This window comes from Bubalus bubalis, chromosome 16 (genome assembly GCF_019923935.1).
Source record: "Bubalus bubalis isolate 160015118507 breed Murrah chromosome 16, NDDB_SH_1, whole genome shotgun sequence".
Classification (NCBI taxonomy): domain Eukaryota; kingdom Metazoa; phylum Chordata; class Mammalia; order Artiodactyla; family Bovidae; genus Bubalus; species Bubalus bubalis.
The window spans coordinates 21266417-21293187 of NC_059172.1; the positions used below are offsets into that span (position 1 = coordinate 21266417).

Sequence of the window (26771 nt, forward strand, 5' to 3'; positions counted from 1 at the left end):
GAAAAGACAGCCTTCAGAATGGGAGAAAATAATAGCAAATGAAGCAACTGACAAACAACTAATCTCAAAAATATACAAGCAACTCCTACAGCTCAATTCCAGAACAATAAATGACCCAATCAAAAAACGGGCCAAAGAACTAAATAGACCGTTCTCCAAAGAAGACATACAGATGGCTAACAAACACATGAAAAGATGCTCAACATCACTCATTAACAGAGAAATGCAAATCAAAACCACTATGAGGTACCATTTCACGCCAGTCAGAATGGCTGCGATCCAAAAGTCTACCAGCAATAAATGCTGGAGAGGGTGTGGAGAAAAGGGAACCCTCTTACACTGTTGGTGGGAATGCAAACTAGTACAGCCACTATGGAGAACAGTGCGGAGATTCCTTAAAAAACTGGAAATAGAACTGCCTTATGATCCAGCAATCCCACTGCTGGGCATACACACTGAGGAAACTAGAATTGAAAGAGACACGTGTACCCCAAGGTTCATCGCAGCACTGTTTATAATAGCCAGGACATGGAAGCAACCCAGATGTCCATCAGCAGATGAATGGATAAGAAAGCTGTGGTACATATACACAATGGAGTACTACTCAGCCATTAAAAAGAATACATTTGAATCAGTTCTAATGAGGTGGATGAAACTGGAGCCTATTATACAGAGTGAAGTAAGCCAGAAAGAAAAACACCAATACAGTATACTAACACATATATATGGCATTTAGAAAGATGGTAACAATAACCCTGTATACGAGACAGCAAAAGAGACACTGATGTATAGAACAGTCTTATGGAATCTATGGGAGAGGGAGAGGGTGGGGAGATTTGGGAGAATGACATTGAAACATGTATAATATCATGCATGAAACGAGTCACCAGTCCAGGTTCGATGCACGATACTGGATGCTTGGGGCTGGTGCACTGGGACGACCCAGAGGGATGGTATGGGGAGGGAGGAGGGAGGAGGGTTCAGGATGGGGAACACATGTATACCTGTGGCGGATTCATTTCAATATTTGGCAAAACCAATACAATATTGTAAAGTTTAAAAATAAAGTTAAAAAAAAATACTATAATGAATACAACCATCATAAAAAAATAAAAATAAATGGTTAGCCAAAACTGGTCATTTGTAAGATTTAGTAACATTCACAGAACATAATCTGACAATATTTCATTGTCTGCAGAAAACACAGTATCTCCCCACAAACTATTTTACTTGAAGACAGCAATTAAACAGAAAATACTGGATTAGGAGTGAGCAGAACAACTTCTTAGCACTGGTTATCTTACTAACTTCTGAATTTCTTTTTTCCCCTCTGTAAGTGTGTGTCTTTTTTTTTCTTCATGACCAAGATAATCACGATGATGTGATCACTGACCTAGAGCCAGACATCCTGGAATGTGAAGTCAAGTGGGCCTTAGAAAGCATCACTACGAACAAAGCTAGTGGAGGTGATGGAATTCCAGTTGAGCTATTTCAAATCCTGAAAGATGATGCTGTGAAAGTGCTGCACTCAATATGCCAGCAAATTTGGAAAACTCAGCAGTGGCCACAGGACTGGAAAAGGTCAGTTTTCATTCCAATCCCAAAGAAATGCAATGCCAAAGAATGCTCAAACTATCGCACAATTGCACTCATCTCACATGCTAGTAAAGTAATGCTCAAAATTCTCCAAGCCAGGCTTCAGCAATACATGAACCATGAACTTCCTGATGTTCAAGCTGGTTTTAGAAAAGGCAGAGGAACCAGAGATCAAACTGCCAACATCCGCTGGATCATGGAAAAAGCAAGAGAGTTCCAGAAAAACATCTATTTCTGCTTTATTGACTATGCCAAAGCCTTTGACTGAGTGGATCACAATAAACTGTGGAAAATTCTGAAAGAGATGGGAATACCAGACCACCTGACCTGCCTCTTGAGAAATCTGTATGCAGGTCAGGAAGCAACAGTTAGAACTGGACATGGAACAACAGACTGGTTCCAAATAGGAAAAGGAGTACGTCAAGGCTGTATACTGTCACCCTGCTTATTTAACTTCTATGCAGAGTACATCATGAGACGCTGGACTGGAAGAAACACAAGCTGGAATCAAGATTGCTGGGAGAAATATCAGTAACTTCAGATATGCAGATGACACCACCCTTATGGCAGAAAGTGAAGAGGAACTCAAAAGCCTCTTGATGAAAGTGAAAGTGGAGAGTGAAAAAGTTGGCTTAAGCTCAACATTCAGAAAACGAAGATCATGGCACCCGGTCCCATCACTTCATGGGAAATAGATGGGGAAACAGTGGAAACAGTGTCAGACTTTATTTTTTGGGGGTCCGAAATCACTGCAGATGGTGACTGCAGCCATGAAATTAAAAGACGCTTACTCCTTGGAAGGAAAGTTATGACCAACCTACATAGCATATTCAAAAGCAGAGACATTACTTTGCCAACAAAGGTCCGTTTAGTCAAGGCTACGGTTTTTCCTGTGGTCAGGTATGGATGTGAGAGTTGGACTGTGAAGAAGGCTGAGCACTGAAGAATTGATGCTTTTGAACTGTGGTGTTGGAGAAGACTCTTGAGAGTCCCTTGGACTGCAAGGAGATCCAACCAGTCCATTCTAAAGGAGATCAGCCCTGGGAAGGAATGATGCTAAAGCTGAAACGCCAATACTTTGGCCACCTCATGTGAAGAGTTGACTCACTGGAAAAGACTCTGATGCTGGGAGGGACTGGGGGCAGGAGGAGAAGGGGAAGACAGAGGATGAGATGGCTGGATGGCATCACTGACTCAATGGACATGAGTCTGAGTGAACTCTGGGAGTTGGTGATGGACAGGGAGGCCTGACGTGCTGCGATTCATGGGTTCGCAAAGAGTCGGACACGACTGAGCAACTGAACTGCACTGAACTGAAGTGTGTGTCAGTGAAGATTATAGGATGACTAGTAGAATTTGGTGTCATTTAACCTCTAATCCGGAGAAGGCAATGGCACCCTACTCCAGTATTCTTGCCTGGAAAATCCCATGGACGGAGGAGCCTGGTAGGCTGCAGTCCATGGGGTTGCTAGGAGTCAGACACGACTGAGTGACTTCACTTTCACTTTTCATTTCGTGCATTGGAGAAGGAAATGGCAACCCACTCCAGTGCTCTTGCCTGGAGAATCTCAGGGATGGGGGAGCCTGGTGGGCTGCCGTCTCTGGGGTCGCACAGAGTCGGACATGACTGAAGCAACTTAGCAGCAGCAGCAACCTCTAACAGGGCTTCCCAGGTGGCACTAGTGATAAAGAACCTGCCTGCCAGCCAATGCAGGAGACTTGAAAGATGTGGGTACAATCCCTGGGTCAGGAAGATCCCCTGGAAAAGGAAATGGCAACCCGCTCTAGTATTCTTGCCTGGGAAATCCCATAGACAGAGGAGCCTGGTGGGCTACAGTCCTTGGGGTTGCAAAGAGTCAGACACAACTGAGCACACACACACTAACTGGCTACAACCTCTAAATCAATCTCAGAGCATTAATTTTCACCTACCTAAGATGAAACTGATCTTCACTTTTACATGAAGTTCAAATAAAACAGGGATGTGAGAAAGCTATACAAATCACCCAAAGGACTTGAAAACTTATGTCTGCACATAACCCTTCACACAAGACTGTACAGCAGTAATTGCCAGGACTAGGAGGCATCCAAGTTGCCCTTCAGTAGGTGAATGTATAAACTGTGGGGTATTCAGACAATGGAGTATTATTCAGGCTAAAAAGAAATGAGCTACTAAGCCATGAAAAAGACATGGCAGAAACTTAAATGAGTATTAATAAGTGAAAGAAGCCAATGTGAAAAAGTTACATACCATATTATTTCAACTATATGACATTCTGGAAAAGGTAAAACTATGGAGTAAAAGTAAAAAGATCAGTCATTGCCAGAGGTTAGGGGAGGGAAAGGGATGAAAAGACAAAGCAGAGGATTTGGGGGCACTGAAACTACTCTGTACGATAGATACTATGATAGTGGATATGTTGGTCCAAACTGATGGAATGCACAAGAATGAACTGTAAGGCAAACTACGGACTTCGGGTTCCGTGCCGTGTCAGTGCACGTTCATCAGTTGTGACAGTGTAGCATTCTGTGGGAGACGATGGTAACGGGGGCGTTATTCATGTGTGGGGCAGGGGATACATGGAAATTGTACTTTCTGTTCAGTTTTGCTGTGAACCTAAAACTGCTCCGAAAATAAAGACTGTTTATAAAAAAGCTATACAAATGTATTAAAAAACACTTCTCTTGAGTTTAGATGTAATCAAATGATTCTAGATGCTACATGTTACACTTTGAATAAGAAAAGTTGGAAAATTTTTGATTACTCAGTAGATTCTATGATAAATTTTCTGAGTTTAGATTAGCTTTTTGTTGTTCTCTATTTCTGATAATAGATGGACTTGATGGGCATGAGTTTGAGCAAGCTCCAGGAGTTGGTGATGAGCAGGGAAGCCTGGCATGCTGCAGTCCATGGGGTTGCAAAGAGTCGGACATGACTGAGGGACTTAACTGAATTTCTGGTAATACCAAAAACCAATTTACAGTGCCAAGATATGTTAACAGATGTATAATATCTCCTACCATTATATGAAGATCAATTTTTCATTAGACACTGGGTAAACCAGGCAAATAAAGGGAATTTTGATAACTGCTATGGCCAATTCTAAGTGTAAATGAAATGGGAAATTTTAAAAAAGGCTTAAAAGAAAAACAAGATTGGAATACAGTAGTTTAAGGGAAGCATTTTTGAAAACATTTGAAAATTATAATATTATATATAAGGAATACTACATGAATACAAGGGCTTCCCAGGCAGCTCAGTGGTAAAAAAATCTGCCTGCTAATGCAGGAGATGCAGGTTTGATCCTTGGGTTGGGAAGATTCCCCTGGAGAAGGAAATGACAAACCCACTCTAGTATTCTTGCCTGGGAAATCCCATGAACAGAGGAGACTGGTGGCTTACAGTCTATGGGGTTGCAAAACAGTCAGACACAACTTAGCAACAAAACAACAAAAGATGAACATAAAAACCTGAAAAATGAATTTAAGCAAAGAAAAACAAATGATAAACGTTAAGAATGTACTTAATAAAGTAAAAAGACATGTTCAGACAAGACTCATAATGAATAAAAATCAAATTTTTGTTGGGTGGACAACTTTATAAAACTGAGAATGGCTTCCAAAATATTCTTTCCTGTTATGTCGAGGACTATAATTGCCACTGAGTTTGCTGATAAACCATGTGAAGGAAATACCTTGAATGACTGATCCAAATGAAGATTCAAAAGAAGTCTCTTTCGGTTATCATTCAGCATGCTATCTATTTTTTTCATATGAGGCAAAAGTAGCTCATCTAAAACAAGATAAGAATTTGTTGTAACAGGATGAACTATCAACATAAAACCTGTTAGAAATACAGCTTTTCCACAAAACATTAATAGACTGACATTAAATTCATGGTGTAAAGTATTGATTTAAAAATATTGCACACAAGGTTTTTTTAAAAGTTAGCTTTAAGAAAAAGTTTACAATAGCTAACTGAGAAAGCAGCAGTATACTATGATGCGAGAACAGAAGTCCTGGGTTTTAACCCCAGCATTAGAATTGATGAACAAATGGTCAAACTGCCTAATCTCTCCAGACTTCATTTACCAAGTGAACACTAATAATATTTCAAATCATAAATTTATCATTAAAAATTTTTAAATAAAATACTGAGTGTGATATTCTTAATTCACTATATATGGGGCAAAGGATAAGTAGGGGGCAAGAAAAAATAGTCAAAATTCACTTTCAAATACACAAGGAAAGAGTCCAAATAGGTATTTTAGAAGAAAAAATACATTCAGAGTATAAATTAATTACTTCTGGTGCTGTAGTAAATAGTTTAGGTTACTAAAAATTTATCAGCATAGTAACATTTTATAATACTAATTATCTTTAATGACCTTTCTGAAAATGTATGTATAAACCCTCAGAATCTGGTTACTAATTCCATAGCTAAATAAAATGACTCTTTATATCTGGAAAATAAACACAACCAGACACCAGCAAAAGAATACTTTCCTCAAGTTGAAGAAAAAGCCCTCAGTAAGGAATGCTGTTCAAAGTCACCACAACATACCTGACAGCTTTCATTTTATCTTTCTAGCAGTGATTAAGTCTATTCAAAATTGACATTTTACAAAAACAACTTTTAAACATTTGTGGGTTGTTTTGAAATATAACCATTAAAATCTATACCCTTCATTTTAAATGGAGAAAAAAAATTTTTTAATATACTAGGGAAAAAATCATTTAAAATACAACTACCCAGAAATGACCACTATTAAGAAATGTGTATTTTATGATGCAAAGAGTTCTGATTGACAGAGAAAACATTTGCAGGCTCTTTGTTACTGTTTCTGATTATATGATCAAAAAAACAAGACTAGAAATTAGAAGACTTTGGATGTCATCCTTTTTCTGCTACTTGCAAGTTGTGAGCTCTTAATAAGCAAGTCACTTAACCTTTTTGAGCCTCATTGTCTTTACTCCAAAAATGGCTAAGTTGTTCTGGGATTATGGGGAATAATGTATGTCAAAGTATATATGGAAATAATAAAACAATTTATATCATTAGGCACTGCTGTTGAAGTATATTGTTACTATTTATTCATTGTTACTATCTTTTTGATCTTACACTTGTTCAACTCATTCTGATAGAAGGATAATGGAAACTGGCTCATTAATCCTTTCATTCTCTTAACTGTCCCCAGTGAAAGCTGTAGTAGCTGAAGGGTAAATATTAGTGAGCAACATTAGATATATGAATTATCAGCTTATTTCATATGTCAATGTCATCCCTACTATACCAGAAGAAAAAGTTACTAAAGAAAGAGTAAAAAAGGAATAATATTAATAAATATAATTCAAGGCATTTATGGTTTTACTACTAACTGATTAGAAAATATTTAGTCTGTGATGTATCTTTTACTGGACATGAATATACAATTTAATCTTTATACCACTGTTATCTGCTTCATCTTTCCAATTATTAGAAAACAGAAATATAAAAACTGATTGAAATCTGGACCTTCCACATAATATAGATACTTAGTGAAATGTTATGAGGATGAAAAAGAGTCTAGGATTTAAAGAAACTAGTCGGTGGTTAGTCACTTAGTCGTGTCCGACACTTCTTGACCCCATGGACTGTAGCCCACCAGGCTCCTCTGTCCATGGAATTCTCCAGGCAGGAATACTGGAGTATTCTCATGAGTAGAAATCAATAAAAATATGTTTAATATAAAATTGTTCAACTATTCAAGCAATTCATGAAAGGCTATGACCCTATGAAATATAAAGCTGTATTTATAGAACCAATATATCAACAGTTTACTGACAACATATAGGATATATCACAAAAACCACATATTAAACATATAAGTAACAGAGAAGAATGGGAAAGATCTGGAAAGTACTGCCAAGAAAGTATTACTTAGCAGACTGTACCATTGCTCTTCTCTAAGGCTTGCATTGTGTCAGGATCCAAAGCAATGCTGACAAGCAATTCCATGTAACTCTTAAAGGTTTCCTTCATTGCTCTTGTGTTCAAAAAACGAGTGACAAAAGGAGCTGGAGGATTAAACTCTGGGAGGGAGAAAAGAGGAAATATTAAATATTCCTTTCTGACAACTTAAAAACACGTTACCCAACAGCAAGTTACCTACAAGCAGATAAATGGTTGTACATAAAACTTCTTCAAAGTCAAGGTTCTCCCACTCTGCTTTTAAAAACACTTCGAATGAGAGATTCTCAAAGCTGGTTGTGCCTATCACAATCACTGGAGAGCTTTGAAAACAAAACAAAAAAACCAGACTGCTGGACTTACTAAAATGAATCTGGAGTGGTAATGAAGCTTAAATGCTACACTTTTTAAAAAGTTCCCAGGTGCCTCTGAAGTCCAACACCAGCCCAACATTTGGAAACATCTGTCCTGTAGGGACCTATTTCCCCTCCCCTGGCCCTACCAGACATCCACTGCGAGGTTGTGCTACTTCAAAATTGGATGGTTTTTCTAGTATTTAATTAGTAAAGAAACCATAAAATACCTAATGTATGAGTTAACATATACATATCTCTTCTTTTTACTTCTACACTTAAATTACTATAAAATTCTGGTCTAGAGTCAAGACATATTTAAAAAATGTTTAATGTGAACACAATCTGTATAAAAAAAATTTCACTCAAATTCAATGGTAACAACTGCAAGATTAGAGGAGTGCCTTAAGTTTTACTTTCGTATTCAAATATAGAACCATCATCACAACCTTTAACAGGGGTTCTTAGAGTTTGGTCCAAACCCTTTGGGGTTTGCCCAACAACCCTTTCAGGGGTTTCTGATGTCAAACTGTTTTCCTAATAACATTAAGATGTTATATACCTTTGTCACTCTGTTGACATTTGTAAAAGTAATGCTGGGTAAAACTGCTGTGGGCCTTTGCTAGCATGAACCGAGACACTGACCCCAAACTGTACTAGTAGCCATGTACTCTGCCATGACCGTCATCTAACGGTCATGAATTTGAAGAAAAAAAAACCCCAACACTGATTTCACTTAAGAATAATCCTTGAAGAAGCAGTAAAAATTTAATTGTATTAAATCTTTACTCTTGAGTAAATGTCTTAAAACTGTGTGATGAAATGAGAGGTATATATAAAGCACCTCTGCTATGATGTATGACAGTCATCTCCAGGAAGAGCACCCATTCAATTGTTTGATGAACCAGCCACCTTCTCCACGGGAATACCATTTTTACTTAAAAAATAACAGATACCCTACCCCTATTCAGTATTTGGCAGACATTTTCTTAAAGAAGTGAACCTGTCACTACCAGGAAAACAACTGGCAGTATTTGCTGCCAACGATAAAACTGAGGTTCTAAGTGAAAATTAGAATTTCGGAAAACTTATTTCCACCATTGTGAGCCTGACGACCATTTCAAGACTTCATTGATGAAATTAGTGGTAATATTAAAAATGTTATTTTTAATACTGCAAAAATTTATTATGTAAATGTGAAAACTAAAACCACAAGGCTCTTATGAAGAAAACGCAGGGATAAATCTTCATGACCTAGGATTTGGCAATGGATTACAAATATGACACTAAAAACAACAGCAATGAAAAAAAAAACAGATAAATTTGGCTTCATCAGAATTTTGAATTTTGTGCATCAAAGGACATTATCAAAAACTGAAATACAGGGCTCACCTCCACAGCACATATACTAAAAAAAGAAAAGTGAAGTATCAACCTACAGAATGGGAGAAAATATTTTCAAATCTTGAAAAGATGTTCAACATCACTGGTCATTAGGAAAATACAAATCAAAACCACAATGAGATATCACTTCACACCTACTAAAATACCTATAATCATGACACAAAATATAACAAGGGTTGGTGAGGATGTGAAGAAAATGGAAACCTATGTGTTGTTATTGGGAATGTAAAATAGTATAATCACTGTGGAAATCAGTTAGGCAGTTCCTCAAAAAGCTAAATACATAAAATATATGACTCAGCAATTCCACTCTTAAGTAGACAAATAATTGGAAAACCAGGACACAAACTTAACAGATATTTGTACGCCAATGTTCACTGCAGCATTATTTACAACAGCCAAAATGTGGAAGTAACCCAAGTGTCTATCAATAGAATAAAAAGATAAGGGCATACAATGCATAAACTTATAATGGAATTGCATTCAGTCATAAAAACTAAAAAGTTCTAACATATGTTATATAACATGGATGAACTTTAAAAACATTATGCTAAGTGAAATAAGCCACTCTTATATGAGACGTGAAGAGCAGGCAAATTCATGGAGACAGAAAATAGATGAGAGATCATCAGCAGCTGGGGGAAAGGGAGACTGGGGAATTACTGCCTAACAGTTACTAAGTTTCTATTTAGAGTGATTAAGCAGTTTTGGAAATAGCTGTGAGGTTTTGCAACAGGTTGTAATTAATACTGCTGAACTGTACACTTAAAAATGGTTAAAAGTGGCAAGTTTTATATTATATATATTTTGCCACATTTTAAAATGTGGGGAAAAAATGAAAAAAAAAAAGAAAAATCAACAAGCTAACAAATATTTTCACATGGCCCAAAAAATGTTATGAAGTTATTCATGGATGAAAGATACTTCAAAGGGTAAAACAGATTTGAACGTAACAAGCATGAAAAGTTGAAGAAACTACCACTTGTCAAGTTTACAAAATAAAATCCTTTGAGTATCAGAGAAAAATATCCATAATTATCTGAAAAAGTAATCAAAATACTCCTCTTTCCTAACTACATACCTAACGTGAGTCCAGGTCTTCTGCACATACTTTAACCAAAATAACATTTAATAAAAAACCTAATATAGAATATGAAAATCCTATTCTAATTCAACACAATTGTTTAAAAAACTTACATTAACATGTAACGTGTATTAGTCACTTAACCGTGTCCGATGCTTTTCGACCCCATGGACTGTAGCCCGCCAGGCTCCTCTGTCCATGGAATTCTCCAGGTAGGAATACTGGAGTGTTCAATGAAATACTGCCATTTCCTTCTCCAGAGGATGTTCCTGACCCAGGAATCAAACCCAGGTCTCCTGCATTGCAGGCAGATTCTTTACCATCTGAGCTATAGCCAAGTCCCTTTTATGTAATAATGGGTTTATTTAAAATATTTTAAAACTGTTTTAACTTATACTTGGTGATATACATAGATACAAATCACACACACACACACACACACACGCACAAAGTCTTTTGGAATCATCAATATATTTGAAGATTATAAAGAAGTCTTGAAACAAATAGTTTGAAAAACCACCAGCCTAAAAACTATGTTTATTATCATATTTCCTTCTTTTTAAGAAGCACTAATAATGCTTGCCTACTAGTGACACCGAGTGGTAATTCAGATTATCAGTGAAAGAAAATTTTCAACTTGATTGTCATCTGAGGAAGCTGTATAAATAACAGTGCAAAGCAGAACTTTAACTTCTCTACTCTAAACAGTAAGCAGGAATGCTAACTGTGAAATTATATATAATGCCTTCCATGCATACTCAAAGCACTAAATTTCTTTACAAATTCTGATACTTTACAAACATTTCTAAATAACTTCATAGTAGCTTTTTAAAATAATACATTTAAAGCAAACTTCTGTTACGAAATAATTTTTATTATAATTCTATTTCTATCCAAGTAATCTCTAAGATCAGCTCCCAGGCAATGATACTTGTAATACCAGAAACCATCCTAGACATCAACCTCAACAGTACCCCCAAAACGCAATTCATCATTCAAGTTCTGCCAAGAATACATCTTGAATTTCTCAAAAGCTCTGGGAGTTGGTGATGGATAGGAAAGCCTGACATGCTGCAGTCCATGAGGCTGCAAAGAGTCGGACACAAATGAGCGACTGAACAGACAGATGATGTCTCATAATTAAAATTCAGAGTTTACCATTTGTTTTTTTACTTAAATCCCTCCAAGGATTCCCCTCTGCTTACAGAATCCCAAGCTTTTTAGCTTTAGCATGGCATATGCAGCCTTCCGTCATCCTTTCATGTTTTTCTGACTACCTTATTAGAATAAGGGGTCAGCGTATTTTTCTGTAAAGGGCCAGATGGTAAATATTTGGCACTTTAATGGTCATATGCTCTCTGTAAGAACTACTCAAATCGGTCACCGTGAGGGGAAACTAACTTATGAAAACATGTAAATAAGTCCCAGTTTTCCAATAAAACTTTATTAAGCATAGGCTGCAGATCACATTTAGCCCACCAGTAGGAGCTGCCTGCCTCTGCCCTGGACTACTGAACTGCTGAAAATGTCTTGTAAATGTTACACAGTAAGTTTGATGGCTGATGGATTTTTCCTGGTACATTTCTGTTTTACAACTGTCTCAGGTTTAATTTATAATGAAGTTAATTTCAATATATAAAGAGCTTACATAAATGCTCATTGGTGTGTTGAACAGTTTCTAACAGTGTGCAAGGGTTCTAAGGTCAAAAAGTATGTTAAATAACTGCTATGTATTTCAATCTTTTCACTTTATAAAAGTGAAACTAAGGCACAGTTACTTAGCTTAGTCATGGGCAAATATATGCCTAAGCAGAACTTAATGAGGTAGCTAAATTACCTAATTAAGGAAAAATAAATACATTTTGAATTGTCAGCATCATTGTTCCTCTCCATTAATGCAGCAAATCTCAAATTATCAAGGTATTCATTTCATGAAGAACTCACCCTCATCATCACTACTACTAGAGTGGATCTCAGGAGATGAGTCGGATTGGGATGATGAAAATTCTTCTTTCCATTTCTTCCTTTTCTTTGGTGGTGGCTCAGCCTTTACTTTTAGCTGTTTAACTTTGGGTTTCATGGAAGGGGCTTTTGTTGTTGCAGTTTTTGGTGTTGGAGGATCAGAAGTTTTACTGCTGTTACTTGGCTTAGCCTGAACAGTTCTGCAATGTTACAAACAGACTTCATTAACACATTGAAATCTTGTCTAATTCAAATAAATTAATGAGGGACTTCCCTGGTGGTCCAATGGTTAGACCTTTGTACATCCACTGCAGGGGGTGCAGGTTCAAGCCCTAGTTGGAGAACTAAAATCCCAGAGGACACACAACTTGACTAAATAAAGTAAATAATTAAATAAAAATTTAGAATAAAATTTTTTATGTAAATAATTTAATTAAAAATAAACAGAAAATCGAGAAACATTGGTGAAAAAAAATTTAATCAACTCACCAATACCTCCAAAATAAAGTCTAAGCCCTACACGTGGCCAATGGCGACTGCTCCAAAATTCTCTTGAAATACACCCTTTAACACTGACATTCAACATATTCAGTTAGTAAGGGACTATATTAATTCAACCCCTATTATTTCTCTCTCTCCCTCCACTCCTTTCCCTTTATGAACTCATTTTTCCTGACTATGAGGCTGTATTGCAGATGACCAATGGACTTCTAGTCACATCTAGCTTGGAACATCAGAACTCTCACAGGCTCTGGTGGTGCCAGGTTTTGATATGGATTCTCAGCTGCACCTGTGCCAGAGTCCCTGAAGTAAGATTTGCTGTGCCCTGGTTTTGGAGATTTGAAGGAGAGGATAAATTCCATCATAGAGATAAAGTGGCTGTGTCCAATAAGCTGGAATCTTCATTAACTAGATCTTCTGAGCACTAGATTGAGAATATCATTAAAGAGAATGTGGCTGGGTCATCACTTCCAAATTCATGGTTTTCCAAATTCATGCTCCAGACAAGCCAGAGTCACATTAACATATGATGATAATTCTAATGTAGTTGTAATGTACAGGCCTTAAACAGTTTTTTCTTATTTTAAATTTGACATTTCGTTATTTTCATTTTACTTTTAGGTTAAAAAAAGGGAGCTAAGCAAGGTTATCTTTTTTTCAATTTATTTTTTTTTGCTGTACCATGTGCAGGATCTTAGTTACCTGACCAGAGAGAGATCAAATCTGCAATCATTGCAGTGGAAGCACGGAATCTTAACCTCTAGATCACCAGAGAAGTCCCTAGAAATGCTATATTAATCTAGGTCATAAAGAGATGGATTCAAATCTTTAGACTGTAAATCTGATTATTTTCCACTATACTAGGGTGACACCAAAAGGACTCAGGGAAGAAAAAGGCATCCACCCCACCATGGTAGCCACAGGCTTTATAATTCCTGTCTCATTACTTCAAAAGGAATCACTTATGACATTAAGCAATGATTTTCAGACTTGTATATAATGGAAAAAAATAATCAGTCTCTTTAATTGATGTAATTCTTTGTATATCACCAATAACAAGTTTTCCAATAATTATTACAAACATATTACATAAAATAATAAATACCTGATAGTTTGTGAAGGCTTATTTCTTGGCTTTTTGGAACACACTCTGACATACTCCTTTTTGTTAGTGTTTTCAATGAACTTCACATATATCCTTTTGTATTTACTCTTTGCATCTCCAAAATATCCAAGGTACTAAGGAAAGAAGCACTTTGAATTACTTAATTGTACATTCTGTACATAAAATATTCCCTTGTTGTCATGATAGACTGTCATAAAGTCATCCTTCAAAATGCAGCTCAGGCCAGGCTAATTGCACCCTCAATAAAAATGATCCCAGCCTCATTCTGAACTGCAAGCCTATATACAGACGCAGTCTTCTTCAGCTAATCGTCAGATGCTTATTTGATCAATGCTATTAAACAACTACTCAAGTAAAAAGGAATAATTCTATAAGTTTTCTTGGTAAATCAGGATACTTGACTGGCAGAATAATCAATGTAAGTGTTTCTAGGTCCATCAGAATTCTTCCCACACTAATGTTAAATCCTTTCCATTATTTAAAAAAAAAAAGAGTTAAGCCATTTAAGTAGTTGGTATTTATATATTAATTTTATTTTAAAATCAGAGCATCATATACTCTATAGTTCAAATTTTACGCTACTTATTAATATATCATAGATGCTCAATATAAATACATTAAACAATACATTTAAATTTATATCATTCTGTATTTTACCCAAGATCACTGTCAAAAAATAGGAAGCTTGTAAACAAGCATTTTACTTACACTATTTGTAGCCGCAAATTCTCTTTGCCCATCTCGAATTTCAGGAACAAACTTCTGTAATAAAGCTTTTTGTACTTTCCAAATAGCTGGGGGTTCTTTTCCTGCTTTTAAAGCCTCCTGTAAGAAGAATTAACGACATTTATAAAAACTAGCAATATATTCTAGATTTATAGACTCTGAGAGCTGAAAGGAATCTTAAAGAACTCTCTAGTTCAACCTTTTATCTTTTACCTAGCTGAACTTTCGCAGTAATTCTTATACATCAGCTATTCAGTCTCTGCTTAAATTCTTCCAGAAACAGGGAGTACAAATATACAAAGTAGCCCACTACCCTTTTCTATAGCTATTGGAAAGTTTTCCGCTAATGATACATTGTTTCTGCAATTTTATTACATACAGTACACACATATTCAAAACCACCAGAAATAAATATGCTAATACTAACAACAGACAATTGTGAATGGAAGGAATATGGATAATTTAAATGTTATGTTCTTCATTGTATTTTTTAATGCCATTTCTCTCCACTGCAATTAAAAAATAATATTAAAGCAGGCAAACATGGCTTATTCATGTTGATGTTTGGCAGAAACCAACACTATTCTGCAAAGCAATTATCCTTCTATTAAAAAATTTAATAAATTTAAAATTAAAAAAAAAACAAGCAAACAAAACCCCCAAAATAAGTGTTCTTAATACTGCTAAAATTTCTTACACGAAATTGTAATATTCTACAATTTGGAATTACAAAAAAATAGTCTAATGCTACTTTCACATTATATTCCTATTATTTTCTTTAAATTTTTAAATTACATAAATAACCATTTTCTCCAAACTTCATAATTCTTCACAACCTAAACAAGATGCAAGGACCTTTAGACCTGGGAACATTCACATTACCTTAAAAGTCTCTATGTCTTCTATCTTTACCACAAACTCATCACGCTCTCTGTACTGGCCTTCTCCTCCACTTTCTGGGTCCTCCTCATCTGTAAAACCTTCTATGGCAACAGTGTCCTGTCCTTTGGCAAACTGGTCTGAAGGAAGACCGTCAAGTTCGATGGACTTTGGGGGCTCTGAAGAGTTTATATTTTCTGGGGTCTTTACTGCAGATGGAGTGGAGTACAGAGTTTCTTGCTTAACTGCACCCACAGCGGTGGAGGAAGGAGCGGCAGTGCCAGGAGCAATGGCAGTCGTGCTAGCAGTCGCCACCTGCGTGGCTTCTGTAACTAGATCAAGCAAACGCAAATTAGCAATACAAAATATTAAACATTTATTTGCTTTGAGTAAAATCTGCACATTTTACAAAGAGACTATTATTTTTGCCATCAAACTGTTTGAAACAATGAAATTAAAGAATGCTTCTTAGACGCAGAGAATGGACTTGTGGACACAGCGGGGGAAGGAGAGGCCGGGATGGACTGAGAAAGCAGCACTGACATACATGCACCACCATGTGTGAAACAGCCAACTAGTGGGCTGCTGCCGTGTGGTACAGGGAGCCAGCCTGGCACCCGGCCACAGTGGGGGAAGGAGAGGGCGGATGGGCTGAGAAAGCAGCACTGACATACATGCACCACCATGTGCAAAACAGCCAACTAGTGGGCCGCTGCCGTGTAGCACAGGGAGCCAGCCTGGCACCCGGCCACAGCGGGGGAAGGAGAGGGTGGGATGGACTGAGAAAGCAGCACTGACATACACGCACCACCATGTGTGACACAGGCGACCAGTGGGCCGCAGCCGTGTGGCACAGGGAGCCAGCCTGGCACCCGGCCACAGCGGGGGAAGGAGAGGGTGGGATGGGCTGAGAAAGCAGCACTGACATACATGCACCACCATGTGTGAAACAGCCAACTAGTGGGACACTGCCGTGTGGCACAGGGAGCCCAGCCTGCGCCAGGCCACAGCCTAGAGGCAGGATGTGGGAGGATGGAGGAAGGCTCAAGAGGAAGAGGATATATGAACATACATATACATACATATATATATGTGTGTGTGTGTGACTGATTCAACAGTATGCAGAATGCTGTATGCAGAAACCAATACAACCCTGTATAGCAATTATCCACCAATTAAAAAATAAAAATAAAAAAAAGAGCATTTGTTAACTTCTTAACATCTGGATGACAATTAGAAAGAGAACCTCCATCAACCTAAACTTACACCTCATTCCATTTAAGTAGCACAAAAATATCTCTAAAAGAACAGAGACAAAAAAGTGATGTTAAGACAAGGGTCAGCCAACCAAAGCTGTGAAGGCCTAGAAGAAGAAAAGCCAATTGAATGTGGGAAACAAAACAACACCCCTCAAATACTTTGAAACAGCACTGAAAGCTAAATAAGAAGGATCATAAAGTAATATGAAAAACTGTATGCCAACAAATAACTGAGGTGAATGGGACAAATTCCTAGAAAGACACAAACTGTCAAAAGAACTCAAGAAGAAAGAGAACATCTGAATAGACCAACAACAAAACAATAAAAGAAATTAAAAACATCCCACAAAGCTAAGCACAGGTCAAAATGGGTACAAAGGTGGGTTCTATCAACAGTTAAGAATTAATACCAATCCATCATAAACTCAGAGAGATAAGAGGAAATACTTCCCAACTCATTCAAGGCCAATATTATTCCAATACTTAAACTAGACAAAAACATCATGAAAAAACTATAGACCACTATCCCTTATGAATACAAACACAAAAATCTCTAGCAAAATATGAACAAATATTTCAACATACAAAAGAAGTATATGGGCTTCCCATATACTCAATATGGTTCAATAGTAAAGAATCTGCCTGCCAAGCAGAAAATGTAGGAGACATGGGTTCAACCCCTGCATCAGCAAGATCCCTGGAGAAGGAAATGGCAACCCACTCCAGTATACATCATGACCAAGTGAGTTTTATCACAGGAATGCATGCTTGGTTTAACCACTAATCAGAGACTTCCCTGGTGGCCCAGTGTTAAGATACCAGGCTTCTACTGCAAGGGATACAGGTTTGATCCCTGGTCAGGAAACTAAGATCCCCCATACTGTGCAGCATGACCAAAATAAAAAAAAAAAAAAAAAAAAAAGAAATCAGCACAAAATTCCCTATGAAAATCCTAGCTGATTTTTTTTTTTTTTTTTCCAGAAACTAACAAACTACTCCTAAAATTCATATGGAAAAGCAAGAGAGTCAGAACAGTCAAAATTATCCTGCAAACGAAGAATAAATTTGGAGGGCTCACATTTCAGAAACTCCAAATCATACCACAGTAATTGAATTTCAAAACTTAATTACTCCTTTAGTAATTAAGGCAGTGTGATAGTAGCAAAGGATAGATATGCAGATCAAAAGACTAGAATTAAACTCCAGAAGTAAACTCTATATTTACAGAGAACAAGGATGCCAAAACCATTCCATGGGGGAAGCATGAAAAGGCCTTTTGACAAATGGTACTGGGACAACTGGATAGGAATAAAGAATAAAGCTGGATGTCTACCTCATACCATATACAAAAATTCACTGAAAGCAGATTATAGTCATAAATGTGAAAGCTAAAATTATAAACCTCTTAGCTTCATGACCTTACACGGAACAAAAGAAAGAATAAGTTGGACTTGACCAAAATTGAAAACTTGTACTACAGCTGATGCCATCACAAAACTGGATAGATAACCTACAGAATGGGAAACACTGTTTACAAATCACACATCTGCCAGATATTAGTATCCAGAATATATAAAGAACGCTTAAATCTCAAAAAGAAAGACAAATAACTCAATTTAAAAAGTGAGTAAGACCTGTTTATCCAAAGATATATAAATTGTCGATAAGCACATGAAAGACCACCCAACACTATATGTCAGTTGCGTTAGATCAATGCAACTTTAGTAGTTAACTGCAGTCTCGCAGTCTAACCTACTAGGATGGCTCTAAAAAATACATACTAGCAGACATGAAGAGAAACTAGAACCCTTGTACCTTGATGGAGAGACTGTAAAATGGTACAGCCACCTTGGAAAACAGTTTGGCCCCTTCTCAAAATGTTAAGGGTGGCACACAGGACTCTATAGTTGTGGCAAGCAGGCTTAGGTTCTCCAAGGCACATAGGATTTGGTTCCCCAACCAGGGATCAAACCCCTGTCCCCTGCGTTTAAAGGAAACTGTGGTTTCTTTACCACTGGACCACCAGGTAAGTCCCCTGTTCTAATATTTTTTATGTTACTATAACTATGTATCATGCTTTCTTCCTCAAAAATGTAATCCAATATATCCAAAGTATTATTTCAACACATAGTCATGTTGAGGGAAGCCCATCAAAAATGTACATAAATGGAAAAAAAAATTTTTTATGTCTTGTGACCAGAAGGTTCTCTATATTAAACATTTCTAACATTATAATGCTTGTATAGTAGATCCAAAGTAATGTTTTTCCAGTGTAATATAAAAGAAATGTAAACGTAAAAAGAATGCATCTTTTGAGTGGATATGGGATTTAAAAATTATTCATTTATGAATTCATGGGTGAATATTACATATTGACATAGGTTTTATAACCAATTTTATTTTTATCCTTCATTTTTATTGATATAAAAACTGGGAAACACTGTTCTTATAAATAATAGATAAATTAAGGAATAAAGGAGATTTTACTATACCAATGTCACTCAATTTTAAAAATATACTGTTTCTAAGTTACATGGCAAAACAAATCACATAGCTATCTAACAAAAACAGAGATACTGCCACCAGCAGACTCTCAGAGAAGGAAACTGTAATGGACACGCTTTAGTCATAAGCAAAGTCATCCCAAAGAGAAGGAAAGAATGGAGGGCAATATGGTATATGTATGTGTGCTTGGTTGCTCAGTCATGTCCCACTCCGTGTGACCCCATGGACTGCAGCCTGCCAGACTCCTCTGTCCACGGGGACTCTCCAGGCAAGAATACTGCAGTAGGTTGCCAAGCTCTCCTCGAGCAGATTTTCCCAACCCAGGGATTGAACCCAGGTCTCCTGCATTGCAGGCAGATTCTTTACCAGCTGGGCTACCAGGGTAAATGTATAAATAAAACTAAATAATCACTGACTATTTTAAAAACTATTTCTTATTGAGTATTAATTAGAAAACAGGATAGAATTAAAATACACAGGGGAATTCCCTGGTACTCCAGTGGTTAGGACTCCTCTCTTCTACTGCTATGGGCCTGAATTCAATACCTGGTTGAGGAAACAAGCTGTGTCATGGCCAAAAAGGAAAAACAAACAAACAAACATTAAAATACATAAATATTTATAAATAAATATTTATTTATATAAATATTTATTTATATAAAATAAATAAATATCTACCAATAAAAAGAGTGGGGCAAAGTGAGAGCATAAAATGGAGTTTTAATGCTCAGAGTCTTTATGTTGTTCAAGAGAAAAATAAGATACTAACAGATTTCGAGGAGGTGAAAATGCATACTGTAATCCCTATTATAATCAGGAAAAGAACAGAAATATTTCATCACAGTCATTAGGGGGTAAGAATGAAGACTGACCATGTGTTGTTGATTATTGAAACTGAATGAGGCATAAACTGGTTTAATTATATCAATCTTTATAACTTTGTGTTTGAAATTTCCATAATAAAAAAGTTAGGAAAATATTTTATAGAAAGAATAGCTTCCAAATTAGTGAAAGGAAAAACTTATCAATACTATATAATGTCCTTTATGAGAAGTTTTAAAATGAGCCAAAGAAGATACAGACACATGTGGTAAAATTAGAAAAGCATGGAAGTGATTACCATCCAAATCAGACAGTGTTTAGTTCTACAGATTATGACCTGGATCTACTTTAATACTCTATTTTTGAACTTTCTTGCTTTCCAATGAGTAGCATTTAACACAGTAAACTTTCTTCTTTGCCTCACTCACTTTTGGCACATTCCACTGGTTTCAAAATATAATGCTCCACTGTTCTAAGTGGTTTGTCATTTCAGTTTTAATTTCCTTTTAAACCCATGAGTTATTCAGAAGTTATCAGAAGTTATTTAGAACTTTTAGGAAGAAAAACTTACTTTTTAATCTTTTTGTCTTTTCTTTCTGCTTTTCTTTTATGAAATTACTGCATTGTGGTTAGGGAATATGTCTTAATATCCACATTTTCAAATTTATGAAATTTTTGTGTGTGTTTTCCTTATATGTATTGTATTTTCATACATAAGTTATGAGGGGCTTCCCCGGCAGCTCAGGTGGTAAAGAATCTGCCTGCAATGCAGGAGACCTGAGTTCAGTCCCTGGGTCCAGCAGATCCCCTGGAGAAGGAAATGGCAACCCACTCCAGGATTCTTGCCTGGAGAATCCCAAGGACAGAGGAGCCTAGCGGGCTATAGTCCATGGGGCTGCAGAGTCGGACATGACTTAGTGACTTGAGCATGCACACTCACACACACGTAAGTTATATCTCCCAAGAAAAAATGTTCTGAAAGAACAGAGATATAGAAAATATACTAAAAATGCTAACAATAAGATTACTATAGCAATATTAAAAACAGAAATGGGAAATGTGAAAAAGATTTTATTATGATAAAAGGAAATATAACTGTAGTAAAATTTTATGCACCCAATTATATGGGTTTAAAACATCAAGGGAACAGTATTAGAAAAGCAATAAAACATAGTTGGATATTTTAACACACCTTTTTCAGGAATCAACAGATCAAGCAATCTAAAAACAAATAAGTATAGGGAGGATTTAAAAAAAATTTTTATTAAAAATTTCAAACATACATAAAATTAGAGAATACAAACCCTCATATACCATAACCCAACTGTAACAATCATAAACATTTTGATATACCTCTTTTATTTTTCTGTCACCCCTATTATACCTGCTGGGATAGTTTAAGGCAAATTCCAGATCTATCATTTATTATACCTGCAACATATATACACATTTTTCTTAAATAACCTAATGTCATTTATTCTATTAAACAAAAAATAAAGATATAAAGGCTTTGAACAATATTACCAATAAAATCTATTAGCACTTGATACTCATGGGACATTTATAAAAATTGACATTTACCAAGCTACTAACAAAATTTCTATAAATTTCAAAATGTAGGCATTACCTAAGCCATATTCCTTTGACCACAATAGAACAGGGCCATAAATTAATAATAAAGGACTATCAGCAGGGCTATAAATTATTAATAGTAATAAAGGAAAAAAAACAACAAAAGCTCCAAAAACCTACTAGGAAACAGGTAAAAATCCACTATTCTTAATAATTATTGGGTTAAAAAGGAAATCAAAACTAAAATGACAAACCATTTAGAAAGGAGAGTGAGAAACATAACAAAGAAGCCAGAGGAATAAAGCCACAGTGTGGTGGCGGGCTGGGGGAACTTACAACTTCAATCCCATTCATTAGAAAGCAACAAAAAAATACACTGGCCAATGAGAGATTATTCAACCCAGGCAATACGAGGAAAAAGAACTGATAAAAGCAGAAATTAAGAAAAAGTGAGTAAAAAGTGATAGGAGCAAAAAAAAAAAAAAAAAAAAGTACTCTGGTTCTTTAAAAAGAACCATTAAATAGGCAATTGTTCCACAGATTGATAAGGAAAAAGACTCAAATAATAATCAAAACAAGAAAGAGAACATAAACTGCAGAACAGAGGAGACTGAAAACTTTTGAGGAAACACTATGTACAATTTTATAACAACAAATTTTAAAATCTAAATTAGAGAAATCATTTTACTAGAAAATAAATAAATAAACTGACCCAGATAGATTAAACTATCAGGAAAAAACTGTTAAGTCCCAGATGTATTCTTAGAAAGTTCCACCAAATCCCAGTTATATATAGCAAACTTTTTCAAATTTAAACAAATATAAAAGCTTTCCTAATTTAATTTATAAGGTTAGCAAATTCCTGAAAACAAAAGTGAACAAAAACACTATACACTAATCCCATTTATGAATCTAGGTGTAAAGATCCCAAACAAAATACTAGCAACTTAAATCCTACAATGGACTAAAGTGATTCATCATGACCAAGCAGAGTTCATGGCAGAAATTTTAAAAAGGAGGTTCAGAATTAGGAAATCAAGTAACAGATTAATGTGGGAAAAAAGAAGGCAGATTTTTCAGAAGAAACTCAAAAAAGCATCTGACAAAATTTAATGCTTACTGGTAATGGGAAAAAAAAATAACTTTAAGAACTTCAAAAGAGAAGGACATTTTCTTAAAGAGTACAGTATATTAGAAACTGACAAATAATTTCCAACACTATGTATTTTACTAAATACCAAGGAGAACGCTGGGATGCTTGCCATCATTAAACAACAGAGGCCTGAGCCAATAAGATAAATTACCCCCACAGAAAGAGAAAGATAAACTACCATTATTTTTAGAAGATACAATTATCTATTTAAAAATGCAAGAGAATCAGGTGGAAAAACCGTCAAAATAAAAATTCAGCAAAAATGCCAAGACTTCCCAGGATAAGAATCCCTGGTCCAGGAAGATTCCACATGCCATGGGGCAACTAAGCCCCTGCACCACAATTACTGAGTCCCTGCTCTAGAGCCTGCGAGCCACAACTACTGAAGCCCATGTGCCTAGAGGCCATGCTTTGCAGTGAGAAGCCACCACACTGAGAAGACCACGTACCACAACTAAGAGCAGCCCCAGCTCACTGCAACTAGAGAAAGCCATGCGCAGCAACAAAGATGCAGTGAAACCAAAAATAAAATAAATAGATAAAATAAATTTAAACAAAAATACCAAACACACTGAAGACATGAAAATCAACCAATGCCATACATTATCAGTAACTAATGAGAGAACAGTATCATGAAAATTGTATTTAAAATACTAAAAAAATACTATTAAGACTATAATATAGATTATCTATGTGGAAAAATGGTAAGATATTAAAAGACGTAAGATCTGAGTAAGTAGAACAACATTACATTCCATAAGTGGATGAGAAGACAGTGTAGTAAAGATAACAATTCTCCCTTAAAATTAATTATGAATTCAATGTAATCACAATCAAAATCAAAACACTCAAGGGGCTTCTATTAGCCCATTATAGAATAGTTTGAAGATCAGAAATAACGACTGTAATTTTTAAGACAATAAATTTTTAAAAATTCATGAAAGGCTTCTGGTGCCAACTAAGATCAAATAACTCCATTAGACCAACTTATTACAACTAAAACCGCTGGAGAAAACATAAAATGGAACTACTGGAAGACTATGAAAAGTTGGTAACTACAGGCAGATTGGGAAGGGAAGGCCAAACTGAAATAACAATCTTTATATAGAGAAAGATATTTCCTCATTTTCTTTCCTCTTATCACCTGGCAGGTCTAGAGGATGGCCCCTATGCAGAACTATATAGGACACAGGTAACAAAACCCCCAAGAAAATCTATCTTTTTGGACAGAGGAGTGGGGAAAGGAGACCCATGCAAGGTGAGAGTATGTGGAGGCTATGCCATTTCTTTTTTCTTCTCTTTCTCTTTCCCAGCCCTGCCCCAAAGGCAACCAAAGTCACAGAGCTGCAACACAGAAGCAGTAAACCCAACATCGTAAACCTGGACAAAACTCCTGTCTTTTTGGAGAACCAGAGGAACCGGGATGGGCCACGAGCTCCTATGGCATGAAGAGTAGAAAATGTTGTATGTCAATTATATCTCAATAAAGCTGAGGGACAATGTGTAGGAAAATTACCTGTTCTTTTTTTTCCTCCTCTCTCATTGCACTGCCCCAGAGGCAGTCCCAGTTACACAGAATCATAGTAAAGCATGGGCAGTTTTTAAAAAGTCCAAGGAAAATTCCAGCTTTCTAGTCCAAATGACTAGGAAAGGAAACCCTGGGAGTTGGGCATATAGGGAAATTCCCAGAGAAGAGAGAATTGAAGAGTGGTATCCTCTAACTCTGGGAATGAACCCACACAAATCCTAGTTTCATGCTTAAACTGCAAATATGCAGAAGAGACCCAAACTAGTACAGCCAAGTCTTTGAGACCTAAACTATAACAAAGTCTACCGTGCATCCAAGTTTCAGACTAACTGCTGAGTGAGATCCAAAGAAGCAGAGCAAAGGCTTTCAAAACTGAACTAACATCAGACCACCACTTTTCAAAGGTGAGATAGAACTTAAGGTCTGACTGCTTGCTAAAACAAAGCAAACCAATATTCTCCAGAAGATTTTAACAAAATCCAGAATCTTACAGTATTGTACTCAAAATGTGCAGGATACAATTCAAGATTGCTCAATATATAAAGAACCAGAAAAATGTGACCAATTTTCAAAGGGGAAAGATAACGACCAGATGCCACTCTAAGGTGACTCAGATGTTGAAATTACCAAAGACTCGAAGACAGCTATCATAACCATGCTCCCTGAGGTAAGATAAACATATTTTTGAAATGAATGGAGATATGTAAGTTCTTGGCAGAGAAACTGGAACTAGAAAAAAGAACCAAATACAAATTTTAGAGTTGAAAAGAATATTTGAAAATACATGAAATAAAAAATACTCCCTGGGTAGATTCAGTAGTGAATTGAGAAGGTGAAAAAGTCAAAGAACTTGAAGATAGACCAATAGAAATGATAAAATCTGAAGAACAGAGAGGAAGAAAAGATTGAAAAAATAAACAGAAACTCAGGAAACTGAGGAATAATATAAAAATATTTTACTTTCATGTCACTGGAGTCCAATAAGGAAAGAGAGTTTGGTGCACAAAAAAGAATGCCTGCAAACTTCTCAAATTTGGGAGAAGATACACATTTTACAGATTCAAAAAGCTCAGTAAACTCCAAACAGGATGAACCTTATCCAGAGAAATAATTACATGACTGAAAGTCAAAGAAAAAGTTTTAAAAATGGAATACTTCTTTGGGCTGAGAGGAAATGATATCAGAGGGAAACATGGAGTATGAGGAATAAAGAAAGTACAAGAGCAATTATAAATATCTGGGTAAATATAATAGACTATTTTGTTCCTATTAAATTATTTAGAATATGTATGATGGTTGTAAGCAAAAATTATTTCTCTATCAGGGCTTTCACCAAGACAAATATATATAAGAGCAAGGGTAAAGAGAGCTCTATGGTTTTTAGGTTTTGGCATTTTATGTAGTAAAAATATTAACCAAGTGGATTGTAATCAGTAAGTCAACCACTAAAAACATAACATGAAAAGATACAGCCAAAAAAAAAAAACCCAGAGATAAATTTTAAAATAGTAAAGAGTTCAAATAATTTTTTAAAGATAGGAAAGAGGAACAAAAACAAAGAGGGAAAACAGGAAACAAAGAATGAAAGATTGAACTATATCAATAATTATATTAAATGTAAATGGTCTAAACAAACTAATTGAAAGACAGAGATTACGAGATTAGAGTTTTAAAAAATGACAAAATTGAACTATGTACTGTCTACAAAATACTCACATTAAACATAATGCCACAGATAGGTCAAAGAATGGAAAAAGATATATGCAGCCCATCAAAAGAACCCTAGAGTGGCTATAATAACAAAGCAGACTTCAGAATAAGGATTATTACCAAGGATAAAGAAGGATATTATATACTGATAAAAGGGTCAATTCACTAAGGCTTAATGATCCTAAATGTGTACACATCTAAAAACAGAGCTCAAAATACACAAAGCAGTAACTGATAGAAACGAAAAACAAAACAGACAAATCCACAAATATATTTGGAAACACAGGAAATGTGCTCTCAGTAATTGACAGACCAAGTAAACAGATAATCAGTAATGAGATAAAAAATCTGAACAACACTAACAACCAATTTGCTTTAACTGAAATTTATACAACAATCCACAAAACGGCAAAATGCAATTTTCTTTTAAAGTACACTGGGACATTAATCAAGATCAGCCATATTTTGGGCAATAAAGCTAACCTTAACAGATTTAAAAGAACTGAAATTATACAAAGCAGAAATCAATAAAGGACAGATGTCTGGAAAATCCCCAAATATCCGAAAAATTTGAAATATGATTCTAAATAACTGATGGACCAAAAAGAAAGCACCAAAAGAAATCTGAAAAACTTGAAAGA

General features: G+C 35.9%; 1 protein-coding gene across 6 annotated transcripts in view; it reads right to left on the minus strand.

Annotated features, from left to right (window-relative positions):
- Nucleotides 1-26771, minus strand: part of QSER1 (glutamine and serine rich 1) — an 82849-nt gene that overhangs the window by 12818 nt on the left and 43260 nt on the right. For 5 of the 6 annotated variants that reach the window (XM_025266264.3, XM_025266261.3, XM_045162921.1 and 2 more), the window contains 6 exons: nucleotides 15585-15913; nucleotides 14685-14801; nucleotides 13956-14089; nucleotides 12332-12549; nucleotides 7531-7668; nucleotides 5292-5389 (listed from right to left, as the gene is read on the minus strand). In XM_025266264.3, the coding sequence (XP_025122049.2) occupies nucleotides 5292-5389; nucleotides 7531-7668; nucleotides 12332-12549; nucleotides 13956-14089; nucleotides 14685-14801; nucleotides 15585-15913 (1034 nt within the window). The remainder of the gene's footprint in view (nucleotides 1-5291; nucleotides 5390-7530; nucleotides 7669-12331; nucleotides 12550-13955; nucleotides 14090-14684; nucleotides 14802-15584; nucleotides 15914-26771) is intronic. The other variant, XM_025266262.3, reaches the window with a different exon arrangement.